The sequence below is a fragment of the Bos grunniens genome, chromosome 18 (genome assembly GCF_055505025.1).
Source record: "Bos grunniens cultivar Pamir isolate PY7600 chromosome 18, Bosgru_T2T1.0, whole genome shotgun sequence".
Classification (NCBI taxonomy): Eukaryota; Metazoa; Chordata; class Mammalia; order Artiodactyla; family Bovidae; genus Bos; species Bos grunniens.
Window position 1 is genome coordinate 41,197,163 of NC_141182.1, and position 17,088 is coordinate 41,214,250.

Below are 17,088 nucleotides of genomic sequence, written 5' to 3' on the forward strand. Positions count from 1 at the left end.
TGACCAGAGGTCTGTCATGAGCTGGGCCTTGCCAGGGAGCCCAGCCCGGTCCCTGGTCCTAAGGACCCACAGGGAAGCTGGCTGTTGCCTTCTCACAAGTGGTCATCCTTTTCTAAAATAGCTCTCTATTTAAACAAATACTTTTGCCAATCCATATTAATGCTTAAGTATTTAACATGACTATATATGGCCATCATAAACCGGAGAACTTTGATGAAATAACAGAGACACCAAATTAATACTGACCTAAGGCATGACTTACATCTTCCAAGAGTTAAGTACAATTGTTTATGGAAATCTTATAATTTTTATGCATACCATTAATTTAAAATGGTTTTTAAAAATACAAGGAACCCTTCATCAGCCATAGCCATTACCTCTATCACAGTAATTGTTTTGAGTCTGTTTAAAGTTTTCAAAATAAGGGAAAGTGTTAAGCTTTTGAGAGGAACTATACATTCTCTTGGACTTTTTCTCCAAAGTGTTCTTTCTTCTACCCTGAAACCATTTTAAAACACTGATATATGTGGGTAAAGAAATTAAGAAAGATGTGATTTTTTGGTGTCCTGCTCACCCTTTAGACTCCACAAATTGCTTTTTCCTTCATTAATGAAGTGAGAGCTGTGCTTTTGAGATGCTCTTTGCACAAGGCAGACTTTCAGAATGAACTGCACGACTCATCTGGGAAATTGTATTTACTGTTATACTAAGAGTTTCATAGAAATTAAAATACCATGGCCTTTTATGTCGTAAAATAGTAAGCACTTAGGTGTATGGACAGCTCCCTCATCCCACTGAGGTTCCTGGGACAACTCTCCATTCCTTTCATGGGCTTATCTTCATCATCATCATCATCATCATTACAAATTTTTTTTTTTTTTATATCTTTCCAGAATGTACTTTGGCGTGTGAAGGGTAAGGCTGCCTGGCAGGATGAGGTGAACAGTAAGGGTACATGCACAGTTTAAAAAAAAAAACCTCTCTTTGCTTTTTCTTTTTGGTCCCACCCTGCCTCTTTTGGTCTCTCTGGACCTTGTTCTCTGTCACATTCTGTGGGTTAATAGGACTACCTGGAGAATTGGGTATAAACCCAAAAGACTTCACCAGTAGAAGGTTCAAATGACTTGGTTCCTGATTCCCACAGTGACCAGTCTCCAAGTCTTGAGGACTTAACAGAGCCAATATTTGTTCTCATTCATGCGCAGTCTGTCTTGGGTTGATCTGGTGGCTCAGCGATCCAGGCGTCCTCTATTTTGTGATTCTGCCCCCTCAACACTTGTGTTGCAAGGACAGGGTGGCCGGGGAGGAGAGGGAGGCAGCCATGGTGCAGAATCTCTCTTTTCAGTGCCTTCAGCATTGCCTGGATTAGTCAGTGGTGCCAACTTAGGGCAAAGGCAGTTGGGAAAAGTTGGGGCTCATGGAATATATTGAAGCATGCACTATCCCTTTCATGGTCATTTCCTCCCATCTCTCTAAAATCCATCCCTATTTCTGATTTGGCTTAAGATGGGCTAGGACTTTCCCAGTGACTCAACAGTAAAGAACCTGCTTGCAATATAGGAGACACAGATTTGATCCCTGGGTCAGGAAGATCCCCTGGAGGAGGGTATAGACAGAGGGCTACAGTCCATGGGGTCACAAAGAGTCAGACACGACTGAATTTACTGGACACGTGGGCTAGGGTGGGTGAAGGAAAGGCCACTACGTGGGTGTAGACAGCCTGCAGTGGACTTGGGGCTCACAGTATCACAGGACTACACGGAGCCGGAGGGAAAGAGCCAGCAAGTCCAGCTGGGGTCGGGTGAAAGGTTTTGCCTAAGGACAGCCAGGCACTGGGGACCAAGAAGGAAGAGATTCTGCCTCCTGACTCCTGACTCCTCCTCTGCAAACAAGGATATTTTAAATATGTACCAAGGAAGTCAAGTATTTAAAGATAACCCTGGGGGGAGGGAATCTACCTTTAAAATGCAAAATTATTTCATAAACCAAGTTTTTAAATTCCAAACAAATATAACAATAAGGTTAAGTGTATAATGAGGCACCCAGAAATTCAGATCATATTTGTGCACAAGATAGCCAGTCTCAGAGATGGATTCGGGTAGCTGCTGATGGTGTTCTATGTGCGTCTAGGTTTTAACTTTTGAAAAATTGTTTTTCTTTCTAAGCATCGGATTCTTTGTCTCTCCAGGACTGCCAGTTTGTGGTTTAGTTGATGATGGGGATTCTAACATAATCCACAACCATTTTGAATCTCCCAGCGCCTTCTTTAGCCCGCAGCTGTGGGCTCTCCCTCTGTGAATTCTAGGGAAGGTAATGCACCTCAATCACCTTGACCTAGGGCAACCTTGCTATATACTCAGAAGATCGGGAGAAGCAAGTGGAAACATAGAAGGCAAGCTTTCTGACCTTGAGATGACAAAATTACGAGGGTCAGTTGTTCGACGTCCCCCCAAAACACAGCTTTTTAAATTGAAGTATAATTGATGTGTAATATTATAAATATTATATATAAAGCATACAGTATAGTGATTCTCAGTTTTTAAAGGTTGTGCTCCATTTACAGCTATGATAAAACATTGACTGTATTTCCAGTATTGTGCAATATATCCTTGCAGCATGTTTTAGACATAATAGTTTGTACCTCTTAACCCCCTACTCCTGTACTGCCCCTCCCCGTTCCCTCTCCCCACTTGAAACCACTGCTTTGTTCTCTGTATCTGTGAGTCTGTTTCTTTTTTGTATTATTCAGTTGTTGTATATTTTAAAGATTCCACATGTAAGAGATACCATACAGTATTTGGCTTTCTCTGTCCGACTTGTTTCACTTCACAGAACACCCTCCATGTCTATCCATGTTGTTGCAAATGGCAAAATTTCATTCTGTTATGACTGAGTAGTAGAACACTGTATGTGTATTTTGTTGTTTAGTCGCTACGTCATGCCTGATTATTTGGGGACTCTGTGGACTGTAGCTTCTCTGTCTATGGATTTCCCAGGCAAGGATACTGCAGTGGGTTGCCATTTCTTCCTCCAATGTGGGTGTATGGGTACTTTACCACTAGTGCCACCTGGGGAGCCCACATATACCTATATAAACCCTACAGGCTTCCCCACTGGCTCAGCGGTAAAGAATCTACCTGCAATGCAGGAGATCCAGGTTTGATCCCTGGGTTGGGAAGGTCCCCTGGAGGAGGGCGTGGCAACCCACTCCAGTATTCTTGCTTGGAGAATTCCAGGCAATGTATATTCCTGGCGGGCTATACATTACATTGCGTCACAAAGAGTCGGACATGGCTGAAGCAACTTAGCACACACACACACCCCTTGTCTTCTCTATCGGTTCATTCGTTGATAGACACTCAGTGCGTTGGCCATTGTAGACAATGAACATCGGGGTACATGTATCTTTTTCCAATTAGTGTTTTTGTTTCCTTTGGATATACACCCAGGGATGGAATTGATGGATCATATAGTAGTTCTATTTTTAATTTTTTGAGAAACTGCCTAAATTCTTGAAACAAAACTTGAAATGATTGGATCCGTGTCTTCTTTTTTATCTAAACACTCCCAGCTTGTAGGAACAGGAGGAAGCAGAGTTTTTGACATCTACTACAATTCACCTGTTTTAGGCTGACACTTGGGAAGAGTTGCACGTATAGTCTGTGTTCCTCTGGAATATTATTTGCTGCCATTATGTAAGATATCCACTTCTGAAGAATAGATCGCATATTATTTAGTGGGGTCAGGAAAAGAAACAGAGGTCCCAGGAGCTACTTCTCAGCTATTTCCCCATATTGTGAGGCCCAGGGCACACTCAGGCTGAGGCTGTGTTGCCTGCAATCGGATGTCCCCACTCTTGGGGACACCCCAGCCTCGAGGAGCTGGCCGCGGTGCTTTCACAGTGGAGCAGGAGGAGCAGACAGGGAGTCTGAGGCCCACCTCTCTTCAAATGCCCAGCTTCATTCCACTCAGCACACTTAGAGCAAGTGTTTGATCAGAGAGAAGAGAGACTGCAGAGTTTAGAAAACGGAATATATAAAAAAACAAAACAAAAGCAGTCCACATGTGGCCTGAAAAAGGGTCACACGTGTCTTTTTTATAATGCTGCTTCCCTTCTGTCGTCTCTTTCCTAGAGGGGTGGGGAAGGACTGGTCTGTCCATAATCAGGACCATGGATGTGTCCTTGGCTGGCTGTGTGGGGCCACAGAGTCTTGCAAAAAGACAGCTGCTAGTGCTTCTGCACCCTGGGGAGAGAAGGAACAAGAGAACAGCCTCATCTTCCCTTCTGAGCCAGCCTCTTGGGTTCTCAGTGAGGCGGGGCCTAGTCTAACACACCTTGTTTAACGGTACCCATCCAGGTATAGGCAGGGACTCACACACAGGCCCTGGGAGTGTGCCGCCGGGTGGGCCTTCCTCCACCATCACTGACGGTACTTGGCTTCCAGCCTCTCCGGACACTTCCTGGGACCACCCACAATTCCCCTTCATCCTCACTCAAGTTTGTTTTTCTACTTGGATTAGTCTAAGAGTAAACGCCATAGGCCTTCTGGCCCTCCAAGGGGGGAAAAAAAATTCTGTGTAAAGTGAAAATTAGACTCTTAAATCTGCAAAGAAAGCTGTTTATCTTACAAATTTATTCTTTTTATTGGGCCACACATATCCAAGATAGAAAGATAAAAGGAAAACAGATACAGGCCATCACTTAGAGTGACATATAGTGGGACGCAGCTCATCCTCACCTTCCGTAAAGCCTGTGGGAGCGCATGGTGGTGGCTTTATCTGTCTATTTATCTATAGCATGCCCTGGGCCAGGGCTCACCAAAAGCTGCAGTGGAAATGCATTCCCCACACTCTCTATTCTCCTCTGTTGGACTGTTCCCCAGAGGCTCCGATGGAGGAGGGTCTAGGGGAGGTGCTGGACTGCTGATAGTGGGACACGGGGAAGGGCAGGGATGCAGCGTCAAAAGCCCACACCTGCCTCCTCCTGTCCTGAAGTCAGCACTTAGTTTTGTTCATCATTCAAATGACAGCTCGTGACACCCTAACTTAAATAGGATATCTTAACCCCATTGCAGGGAGCAGTTGGGCAGAAATTTAATCAGGCTCATTGTTATTTTAAGCTGACCTCATGATCATACAAAAGATAAACTGAGTTACGCTGGGAGGGCAACTGCAACAGGTTTGGTGTTGGGGTGGCTGTGGGGGTACAGCGATGGGTAAGAGTTGGCCCACCAGTTGTTTATACCTAGGATGTGGTTGGCTTGGAATGGGCATCTGGTGTCTGGCCATTTTCCTCCTGGACTGTTGGCACACTGGTTCTTTTAACACAGCGGTGGCAGCAGTGCTCGTGGATGTGACCTGTGGACGTGGGGCTGCCTGCTATGAATGCATGTGGGGCGTTTGTCTGCTGTGATCTTGAGAGCCCCCTTTGTGCCTGCTTGGCCTTATCCGTAGCCATCTCTGAAAGTCTTTCCACAGTCTTGTGAACAAACCACAAAGCTAGTGGTAGGTCAGGTGGGCTCTAGATGTGGATGAACAGAGCCCTCCTACCCACGTAACATTTTGAGGAGAAAAAGAGCTGGGCAATTAGACCCTTTGAACAACTCTTTTCCAAGGGTGGTTAGAAGAGTTGGGGAGAATAGGAGTCAAAGCGAGCCTTCCAGGAAACTTTCCAGGGCGGCACACAGTCCGAATGCACAGAGGATGCTTGAAGCCAAAGCGTTCCACGGTTGTTCCGAGCAAACATCCAGATTAGAATTAAGTGCGACTGCCTTCACCTTGTTCATGGCCTGTAAGTCTGTCCCTTTTGGCTGTGAGCAGAGAACACCAGGAACGGATGTTGAAGAATAAAAGCAATTTGCATTTTCCATTGCTTGGAAGGTACAAATCTTGTTTATTTTGCTCTCTGCGGAACTCGCAGGTCTGCTTATTATCCCAGAAAGTGCCCTTGTTCTCATAGTGAATCTACCGCGAGGCCTGGAGGGTGGGCCAGAAGCTACGGCCAGGACCCTGCCAGCCTTGGGGGCTTGGGTTCTGTGCCAGGCAGTGGCCTCCAGCCCTGTGGGGAGGCCAGAGGAGAAGGCTTGCGTGCCTCCCCTTCTCGAGGCAAGATTCCCAGCTCCTACCCCGCTCCCCTGATGTCGCCTCCTTGGCAATGTGATGTCAGGCCTCGGGTGTTGCAATAACATATCCTCCAACCACTAGATATTTTCACAGTTTTATTTACTATTATGTCCCATCATTTCTGTGCAGAAGGCAGCCGTATGTAAATTTTATTCCGTTTTCTAATGGTTTGGGTTACATAACAAATAACAGCAGGAAGGAAAATTTGTATTGATACTTTACAGAGGAAGTTCTCAAGTCACTGCACAAAGATTTAACTGTGGTGCTCTAAGTTTATGGGAGTTTTGCAGCTGAGTTTCTGCACATGACTTTGAATATGTCACTATATGTTTATCATGGGCTAATTGTGGAACCACATTTCCATACTTTTTCTTCTCTCTTTCATGAGATTACACCAGCCAGCGATGGAGGCAAGACTCTACAAGGAAGAAATGATCAGTTTGGGATAATTTTCTTTCCTGTCCCAAAATAGCTGTATGTCTGCATGTCTTAGGGACTCAGCCGAAACACATTTTTTTCCATTTGTTGCTTGATATAATGCAAATGTGATTTCGATCCTATAGAAAACTCTCCAGCTAGTCCATATTACAAATTAATCAAATTCAACAAACACCAACATTTTTAAACTTTTGCAAAAAAATACTTAATAGGAGCTAAGCAAAAGAAGAAATCAAACCAGCTGCTGACACAGCTGTTTCTTTTCTTGTTTAATTCAGTTCAATATAAAGGTACCATATGCTGCTTAAAATGATGATAGGAAAGATGAAATAATTTAAGAGAATAACAAGAAAATACATGAATTGTCAGCATTCTGTCAGATTTAAAGAATGAAATAGACAGGTGTAGTATTGACATGTTTAACTTTGTGTGGTGTTAGCAGTTTTGGTGCGAACAACTTCTGACATGTGCTGAAGTGATGTGAGAACGTTTCTCCTCCGCTGCAGACATTGGCGAGGAGGCTGGGAGATCGGCCGGCGTCCAGCAGCCCGCACTGCTTCGTGACAGGAGCCTAGGATCAGCCATGAAGGACTGCCCATACTGTGGGAAAACCTTCCGGACATCCCATCACCTAAAGGTCCACCTGAGGATACACACAGGTGAGAACTCTGGGTGCACAGCTCGGAGGAGGTGTCCCAGGCTGCTGCGCTCCTGTCCCAGGTCTAGCCTAGTGGGCCGGCCTGTGCACCACTGTCTGGGTCTGAACTGAGCCTAACGACCTAGTTCTCTGCCCCACACTCACCCTCCTGAATGACACATGGCATGTGGACGTGGGTCTCCCATGGTCCAGGTTTGGGTGATGGTGCTTTGTCCGAGGCACGGAAACGTTTTGCTTATGGTGTCCTTCTGCTGTACTGAAGTCGCACCTCCTACATCCTCATCTGGACCAGGGATCTTTCAGGTGCAGATGACGAGAACCCAGCTCCAACTGTAAAGATACAGGTCATGCAGGAGGTCTTTGAAGGCAGGCTGGCTTCTGGCCCCTTGGGGTTACACGCCCACACCTGGGACTTGGACAGATGATGAGGGGAATGGGTAGCTCTCCATTGCTGCTGCTAAGTCACTTCAGTCATGTCTGACTCTGTGTGACCCCATAGACGGCAGCCCAGTAGGCTCCCCCGTCCCTGGGATTCTCCAGGCAAGAACACTGGAGTGGGTTGCCATTTCCTTCTCCAATGCATGAAAGTGAAAAGCGAAAGTGAAGTCGCTCAGTCGTATCCGACTCGTAGCGACCCCATGGTTGGGTCTCCTCAAAAGAAGGATTGAGATGCTCTTACCCGAGCCTCTGGACTGCTGCTGTCATCTCCCATGTGTTGGCAGTGCCTGAGCCCCTCACGGTGAGGGCTTCTCTTGGTTCCTCTGCCTCGAGCCTCGGTCATGGTTCTTGTTCGCTTTTCTGCTAGTTGTTTGCACATTGCCAATACAGAAAAAAAATCTATCTGAGATATGGACACCTCCATTTTCTTTGATTTTTCTCCTGACACATTATCTATTGGAGTATGAGCTGCTTCAGAGGATAGACAAATATGCCATCTATTTTCAAAAATAATTGTGGTCTGTTTCCCAAGGAATCAATAAAGCTCAGGGTTGTGCATGATATTTAGTGCATACAGGCCTCATGTTCAGCAGGCTGTGGAAGACAGCCCTCACCTGGACCCTCACCCATGCCCACATGTCTTCCTGCCACCCAGTGTCCTGAGGACAGGTGGTCATGGGCAGTGGGTACGGGCTGCCATCTTTATATGCAGCCTGGGTACACTTGGCATCACCACTGTCCCTCCCTGTCCTGGAGCACTTCTCTCATGGGGTCACCCCAAGGCAAGAGAGGACTCCTAACATGCACTGATGATGCAGCAGGCTCTCTCACCCTCTGGGGTCCATGGGATCCGACCATCTTGACCTTCATCACCTCCCTGTGACCCCACTGCCGTCTTCCTGTTCCTCCTGTGCAAGAGGCCTTGCTTCTGCGGCAGGACCTCTGCACCTACTGCCCCCTCCCCCTGGACTGTTCTTCCTCCAAGTGTAACTGGGGGCTTAGCTTCACGTGATCTCTTGAGAGGGGCCATGCCTAACTACCCTGCCTGAAATATCCCTTGTGCCCCTGCATTATTTTTTTCATCGACTTAGCACCTTGTGAAATTATCTTGTTCAGTTCAGTTCATTTCCTTATGTGTTGTTTGTCTTCCACCATGTAGAATGTGAGGGTGGTAATATTCTGCTATAGAATCCCAGGCCTGCAAGAGTACCTTCCAGTGAGCTATAGCTTAGCAGAGGCAGTGCATTTATTTGAGAGCTTGAATGACAGACCAAATAAGTGAGTGACCCTTCTCCTTCAGTGCCTGCTCTATGCTGGGTAGCATGGAGTGGATGAGTGCAGTGGGGAACCTGGACTCTTCCCTAGGAAACTGTGGTCCTTCTAGAAAGACCCCCTGCACACACGAGCTGGTCAGAAGCTACCATGTGGCAGCCACCCTACAGGTGCTAGATGCATGGGTGTGGATGGAGCTCAGGGCCTTTGCACTTCTCTGTAAGATAGGTCACCCGCCGGCTTGTGCCCTCACCTTCAGAGTGGCACCCATGTCCCCTTCTCAGTGGACTCATCCCAGTGAAAGGGCTCAGGACAAGACAGCTTTTGCAACCACACCAATGTCCACCTTCCTCCTCAGGTTGTATCCAGGGTCCCCAGTGTTATGGCTGGGGGACCCACAGACTGCCAGGCTGTGGGAGACAGTCCACCAGGGCATCTACCGTCCTGCTGTCTACAGGGGTGTAGAGACCTGACCAGGGAGGTGCTGTGGTTCTGCCCTTTCTCGTGATGTAGATACAGGCTCCGGGCCAGGTTTCCCAGGTAGGTGATGGCTCACTGCAGGTGAGACTGGCCCTGCCAGGGTTAGTGTGGGTCAGGAAGGAAAGAGGCGGTGTCTCCCAACCAGGAGCTCTGCCGACCCAGGGGCCCCCACCCACCCTCAGCTGGACTGTGGTTTATGTGGAAATGCCAGAGAATCTTCCTGGTAAGTTAGGACTGAAGCCAGCAGAAAGAAGTCTTGCTGAACCTGAGTAGAAACAAATGGATACTGCTTTTGAAAGTATCAAAGTTTGAGGAAGACTGTATTTGTCCAAACTTCTGCTTCTTTTGCCTCATAAACTTCTGAAGTTTGTGACCAACAGTCTTTGGTGACATTGAGAGAAGTGACATAGGGCCGTGGACAGAGGCATTCTGGAAACTTCCCAGAATAAGGTTGAAAATGAACGAAGTCATGGAAACATCACACCGGCCCTCCTTGGAAGCAGAATTTGCAGGTTTGAAAGGCAGAATGGTAACCAGATAAAGATCAATTTCCTTTTTATCAAAGAACAAAGAAGTTGGAAAATGCTTACAGTTGTGCTTTTGAACAGAAAGTGTTACATGTTATAAATCACCAAAGTAAACAAACATTATGACAATGTAAAAGCGTAGATTACGCGAGTAATTAAAAATCAAAATCAAGTGGTTTGTTAATGAATGAGTTAATAGGGTCCCCAGTTGTGGAGATGTCCTGGGCTGCCTTCCCCTCTCTCTTTGTGGTTTTGTGTTTCCAGATGACATGGTCAGAGGACAGCAGTCTCCAAAATAGAACAGTTGTTTTCCGAAATGCCATCTTTTGAAGTTTTTTTATAATGAACCCATATAAGCACATTAAAACTCTGATGTGTAATAAATATATTTTAATTGGTCAGGATATGAGGTGGTACATTCTCTGTATCTTTCTGTCCTACCCCATCTCTGTGGGAAGTTTTGATCGTATAACATCAACTGATTAAAAAAAAAAAAACCACTTTCCTTTTTTTAACTCTGCTACATTAGCTCAATTACTGCTCTTCTTCTCCAACACCTGTCTATTAGAGAGGTTCTGAGCAGATGCACCAGTCAGGTTGCTCTGAACACCTGGGGGCTGGGCAGAACCTGCTGCTGCTAAGTCGCTTCAGTCGTGTTCGACTCTGTGCGACCCCATAGATGGCAGCCCCCTAGGCTCCCCCGTCCCTGGGATTCTCCAGGCAAGAACACTGGAGTGGGTTGCCATTTCCTTCTCCAATACATGAAAGCAAAAAGTGAAAGTGAAGTCGCTCAGTCGTGTCTGACTCTTTGCGACCCCATGGACTGCAGCCTACCAGGCTTCTCCGCCCATGGGACCTTCTAGGCAAGAGTACTGGAGTGGGGTGCCATCACCTTCTCTGAGAGCCTGCAGGGAGCTAGAACATTTCAGCTGCCTCTGAGCTCCAGCCAGATCTATGGGGAACAGAGAGGAGCACCCAGAGGACCCTCAGATCCTCGGCTGCCCCACTCTGGCTACTGCAGGGAAGATGTGGGTTGCTGATTCCACCTAGGGAAGGCGGAACTCCTCTCCTGTTTGAAAGCCTGGCTGATTAGGACCAAATCACTAGACGTGTCTGATTTGTCTATTAGAGCACACTGCTGGTGACTGGAATTCAGAGCCAGACAGTAAAAAGACTGTGTCGGTTAGGGCTCTCCAGGGAAACAGGTGTACACATCTATATACATATATATGTATCTATATATATATATCTATATAGACACATCTGTGTACATATACATGTATAGACACATCAATCTACATACATATACATTTATATATATACATATACACGTCTATATACATCTATGCAATATATACACATATATACATATATATTTGTGTGTCCATGCATGCTAAGTCACTTCAGTTGTGTCTGACTCTTTACAACCATATGGACTGTAGCCCACTAGGCTCCTCTGTCCATGAGATTCTCCAGGCAAGAATACTGGAGTGGGTTGCCATTTCCTCCCCCAGGGATTGATTGAACCCAGGTCTCTCTCCTGCATTGCAGGCAAATTCTTTACTGTCTGAGCCACCAGGGAAGACCTTTTATATCAGATCATATCAGTCGCTCAGTCGTGTCCAACTCTTTGCGACCCCATGAATCGCGGCACGCCAGGCCTCCCTATCCATCACCAACTCCCGGAGTTCACTCAGACTCACGTCCATCGAGTCAGTGATGCCATCCAGCCATCTCATCCTCTGTCGTCCCCTTCTCCTCCTGCCCCCAATCGCTCCCAGCATCAGGGTCTTTTCCAATGAATCAACTCTTCGCATGAGGTGGCCAAAGTACTGGAGTTTCAGCTTTAGCATCATTCCCTCCAAAGAAATCCTAGGGCTGATCTTCTTCAGAATGGACTGGTTGGATCTCCTTGCAGTCCAAGGGACTCTCAAGAGTCTTTTCCAACACCACAGTTCAAAAGCATCAATTCTTCGGCGCTCAGCCTTCTTCACAGTCCAACTCTCACATCCATACATGACCACAGGAAAAACCATAGCCTTGACTAGATGAACCTTTGTTGGCAAAGTAACGTCTCTGCTTTTGAATATGCTATCTAGGTTGGCCATAACTTTCCTTCCAAGGAGTAAGCGTCTTTTAATTTCATGGCTGCAGTCACCATCTGTAGTGATTTTGGAGCCCAGAAAAATAAAGTCTGACACTGTTTCCACTGTTTCCCCATCTATTTCCCATGAAGTGGTGGGACCGGATGCCATGATCTTCGTTTTCTGAATGTTGAGCTTTAAGCCAACTTTTTCACTCTCCACTTTCACTTATTTATATATATATATATATATAGAGAGAGAGAGAGAGAGAGGGCAGGAGGAGAAGGGGGTGACAGAGGATGAGATGGTTGGTTGGCATCAGCGACTCAATGAACATGAGTTTGAACAAATTCTGGGACATAATGAAGGACGGAGAAGCCTGGCATGTTGCAGTCTATGTGACTGCAAAGAGTCAGATATGTCTTAGCAACTGAACAACAATAAATACGTATGTATATACACACATCAGTATACATAAGTTTGCATGCTAAGTGTGCATGCTATGTCGCTTCAGTCATGTCCACTCTTTTCTACTCTTAAGGACTGTAGCCCTCCAGGCTCCTCTGTCCATGGGGATTCTCCAGGCAAGAATACTGGAGTGGGTTGCTGTGCCCTCCTCCAGGAGATCTTCCTGACCTAGGGATTGAACCTGCATCTCCTCTGACTCCTGCACTGGAGGCAGAGTCTTTACCGCTGAGCCACTGGAGAAGCCCTATATACATATATACACATCAATATACATATACACACCTATCTATATATATCTGAAAGTGAAAGTCGCTCAGTTGTGTCTGACTCTTTGCGACCCCATGGACTAAACAGTCCATGGAATTCTCCAGGCCAGAATACTGGAGTGGGTAGTCTTTGCCTTTTCCAGGGGATCTTCCTAACCCAGGGATCGAACCCAGGTCTCCCACATTGAGGGTGGATTCTTTACCAGCTGAGCCACAAGGGAAACCCTTATATATATGTATGTATGTATATATATATGTCTATATACCTATACCTAATAGACTCTTGAGAGTCCCTTGGACTGCAAGGAGGTCCAACCAGTCCATTCTGAAGGAGATCAGCCCTGGGTGTTCTTTGGAAGGAATGATGCTAAAGCTGAAACTCCAGTACTTTGGCCACCTCATGCGAAGAGTTGACTCATTGGAAAAGACTCTGATGCTGGGAGGGATTGGGGGCAGGGGAGAAGGGGATGACAGAAGATGAGACGGCTGGATGGCATCACCGACTTGATGGACGTGAGTTTGAGTGAACTCCGGGAGTTGGTGATGGACAGGGAGGCCTGGCGTGCTGCAATTCATGGGGTCGCAAAGAGTCAGACACGACTGAGGGACTAAACTGAACTGAATATATATATACAGAGAAAGAGAGAGGTCTTTATTATAAGGAATTGGCTCACTTGATTATATACATACATACATCAATATACATATACATATATATCTATATATATACACACACATATATACATCTGTATACCTAATATGTATATATATAGAGAGAGAGGTCTTTGTTATAAAGAATTGGCTCAATTGATTATATACATAATATACACATCAATATGCATATACACACATATCTATATATATGTATATAATCACATCTATATACATTATATAGAGAGAGAGAGAGAAAGAGAGAGATCTTTATTATAAGGAATTGGCTCCCTTGATTATGGAGGCTGATTAAGGGTCCAGTGTGTCTGTTTTGTGCAGGAGATTGGCAGGTACTGATCAGTTCCTGAAAGGCTGGAGGGGTCTGCATTCCCCACAAGCCCCAGAAGGATATAACACCCCATGACCTGCAGCCAACAGCTGGAGGCCCAGGACAGGGGATGGTGTAAATTCCCATCTGAATCCAAAGGCCTGGAAAGCAACAGGGCTGATGTTTAAGTCCTAGTCTGAGATGGAGTCCCAAGACAGGAGAAGACTAGCCTCCCAGCTCAAAGAGAGAGCTCCCTGTTCAGATTTGTTCTATTCAAGACTTCAGCAGATTGGGTAAGGCGCCCCCCCACCCCCGCCCCCACACTGGGGAAGGCAATCTTCTTTCTCAGTCTACACTTCAAATGTTAATCTCGTCCAGAAATACCCTCACAGGCACATCCAGAATAGTGTTTGACCAAACATTTGGGCAACCTGTGGCCCTATCGAGTTGACGCATAAAAGTAACCATTGCAGAGATGCATCAGCAAACACTTAGTCATCCATGTAGCAGGAGGCAGGGAGGCCCCCAGGTTGCCCTTGACTGAGGCCAGCCTGTCATTTCATTAACAGCTGCCTCCAAAAGCACTCCATCCATTTCCTCACTTCCCCTTCCTCCAGGGAGCACCTTGGGGATACACTGAGGGGTGCAGTGTGTCTGTTTTGTGCAGGAGATTGGCAGGTACTGATCAGTTCCTGAAAGGCTGGAGGGGTTGCGTTCCCCACAAGCCCCAGAAGGATATAACACCCCATGTGTTGGCCCACCTGTGTGTTGGGTGTCCAAGGTGATGCCTGCTGTCTCAGGAATGACCAGTACAGAGAAATGTGCTAAGCAACCTCACTCATGAAAACTTGGAGGCACTAAAGTTCAGAGACTAATTAAAAATAAATCTCATTAGTTTTTGTCCCCTCTCAAAGTATGACGTGGTTTATTAATCTGGTTTTGATTTGCTGCATGTGCGGCTCTGGCCCAGAGTCGGGAACCTCTTTACAGGACTAGATTTGCACAGGGAAGCCAGCAGTGGTTCTCTGGGGATCTCAGGGTGGGCTAAGGGGCATGCCCAGCACTGCCCAGCCTTCTGGGTGCTTCCTCCATGATGCGGCGGCTGGGTGCTGGCTGGGCGGGACGCACAGGGTGCCCTCCTTGGGTCTCACCTGCATTCTTGGCACCAGGCATGAGTGTCCGTTGCCTGATGGGTCTGAAGGAAACGGTGGGGTGAGAAGTGGGTGAGAGGGGGCGAGAGCCCCCCCTGGGGGAGAGGCAGACCCTGGGGGTTTTCTTGCTTCATGACTGAGGCTGTCTACACAGCATGACAGCAACCGACTGCCGCAGAAAAATTCAGCCAACGAGGGTAATCCAACGACGACAGGGGTAGTCACTGTCCTCATCACTTTCTGTGCACTCCTATGAGCAGACACTGTGCTAAGTGGGGCTCACTGCTCATGGATTATTGTTATTCACCCCTTAATCCTCACAGCACCTTGGAGACCAGGTTCCACCCCTCCCATCCCACCCCGACGTCTCCTCCCCTCCTCATCCCCCTTGCAAGGGAGGGAGCTGAGCCTCAGAGACGTGAGGTTACCCACTCGGAGTTGCCCAGCATCGACTACAGACCGTAATTCAGACCTGCCTCGTTTAGAATCCCATTCTTTTAACCACTGTGCTGTACTGCTATTTTTACTGTTCTGGGTGAACTTTTGGCTTGTTTTAGGGAATTAATGCAACATTTCTTTGACAGCGTGTGTCCACACCATAACCAGCGGGAGGAAAGGAGGTGACTTGTACCCACAAGGTGTGTTGACGCAGCCTTTCGGCGATTTAAAAGGGAAGTACTATGCACCCTGGCTCCTCCCCTCCCCTAACTCAGCCTGGCCTGAGGCCCCCTTGACCCGGCTTGCCTCCGTTTACCCTTCGCACGAGGAGCTTAGGGAGGTGGTGAGGCATGGCCACAGGGGCTGGTGGAGGCGCCCTGGTCCCAGCGTGGAAGGTGGGGTGGAGTAGATGCTGACCTCATGGAGAAGATAAACTCCCACTGCCTTTCTGGAAATTGCCTTTCAACTAAGCACCGACTGGTATGCAGATGTGGGTGGGATGAAAGTTCAGCCACCTAAGCCAGGCGCCTTACACCTGATGTGCACACACAGCGCTTACCTTTGATGCGTCTGTATTTCCTGGTCTAGGCCAGGTAACCAGGCTGTTTTAACATTTATAAAAGCACTTTGAATAAATGTTCAAGAAAAAGGATTGGTTAAAATGGGCCTGCTTCCCATTTCCTTTTCTAAAAGGAGAGTGTGACTTGTTGTTCTTCGAGGGGGACAGCCACCTGCGTAATGATGAAAAAACAAAAGACCCGCTTGCCCAAAAGGACATGATTCCGTTTTTTCTTTTTGTTTTGAATTAAGATTCCATCGTTTCTCTAAGATGAACTAAAAGCCCATTTTCTTCCTCCACAGTCCCCCATCCTTGCTTTTCTTGCCTTAATGACATCCCAAACTTTTGTTGAAAATAATTGATTGAATTTAAATTTCCTTAAAAGTTTAAGAGGTAATGTTACAGTATAAATTTCCTACCAAACACTAAGTAGGGAAATATCCATTAGTGAAATTAACTACAGTTTCTAGGTAGCTAACAATGTGCCGTATACAGTAGGGCATGGCTAATGAACACTGCAGTGGGTGATATTTCATTATACAAATTAATGCTCACATTTTAATGGGAAAGTCACATAATGAATCTCGGCTTCAGTGACAGCAATTAGAGACACAGATTGTCCCCTTCTGGACAAGGCACTGTTTAGCAATAAGCAGCTGTGTGAAAAGTCTTCAGGTTTACAACATATATATGCTTTGGGGGAATTAGTGTACAATTTATATTAATGTACTGAAGCTTCGCTGCAAAGGCACCACCATATTTATCTCTCCTGGTATTAACTAAGTAAAGATATGTAGAAAGACTAAATAAATATCAAATAGAGGATGCAAATACGGAAAAATATTCGGTTACCCAACTTAAAAGCAAAGACACTTTTGGGGTTTAACACACACACACAAAAGTTAGAAACACGAAGCCCTTCTTAAAAGCTTGATAAAGGGATTTCCAAAGAGAATAAAATGAATCCCCCTGTCATCTTTGGAAAAGTGCTATAGGGAACTTGCTCTGAACAGTTCCAGAATAACTCCCCAGAACAGTGAAGTTTCCTCGAATATCAAGTGCAAAGTGAGGCTCAGAATGATGAAAGACATGACCATGTAAAAATAGGTACAGTGAACTAATTAAACCACTGGTCGTATATTTCTTAAAATTTATGATACAACGACTTGGAGATGTTATCAATGATATTCCAAAATTGAATATACAT

At 46.2% G+C, this 17,088-nt stretch overlaps 1 protein-coding gene across 8 annotated transcripts in view; it reads left to right on the top strand.

The window, feature by feature from the left end:
* The window catches only part of ZNF536 (zinc finger protein 536), a 449,081-nt gene that overhangs the window by 272,951 nt on the left and 159,042 nt on the right, over positions 1-17,088 (top strand). For 5 of the 8 annotated variants that reach the window (XM_086349609.1, XM_086349607.1, XM_086349611.1 and 2 more), the window contains 2 exons: positions 7,068-7,220; positions 15,469-15,522. In XM_086349609.1, coding sequence (XP_086205735.1) covers positions 7,068-7,220; positions 15,469-15,522 — 207 coding nt within the window. The remainder of the gene's footprint in view (positions 1-7,067; positions 7,221-15,468; positions 15,523-17,088) is intronic. The other 3 variants (XM_086349612.1, XM_086349614.1, XM_086349613.1) reach the window with 1 other exon arrangement.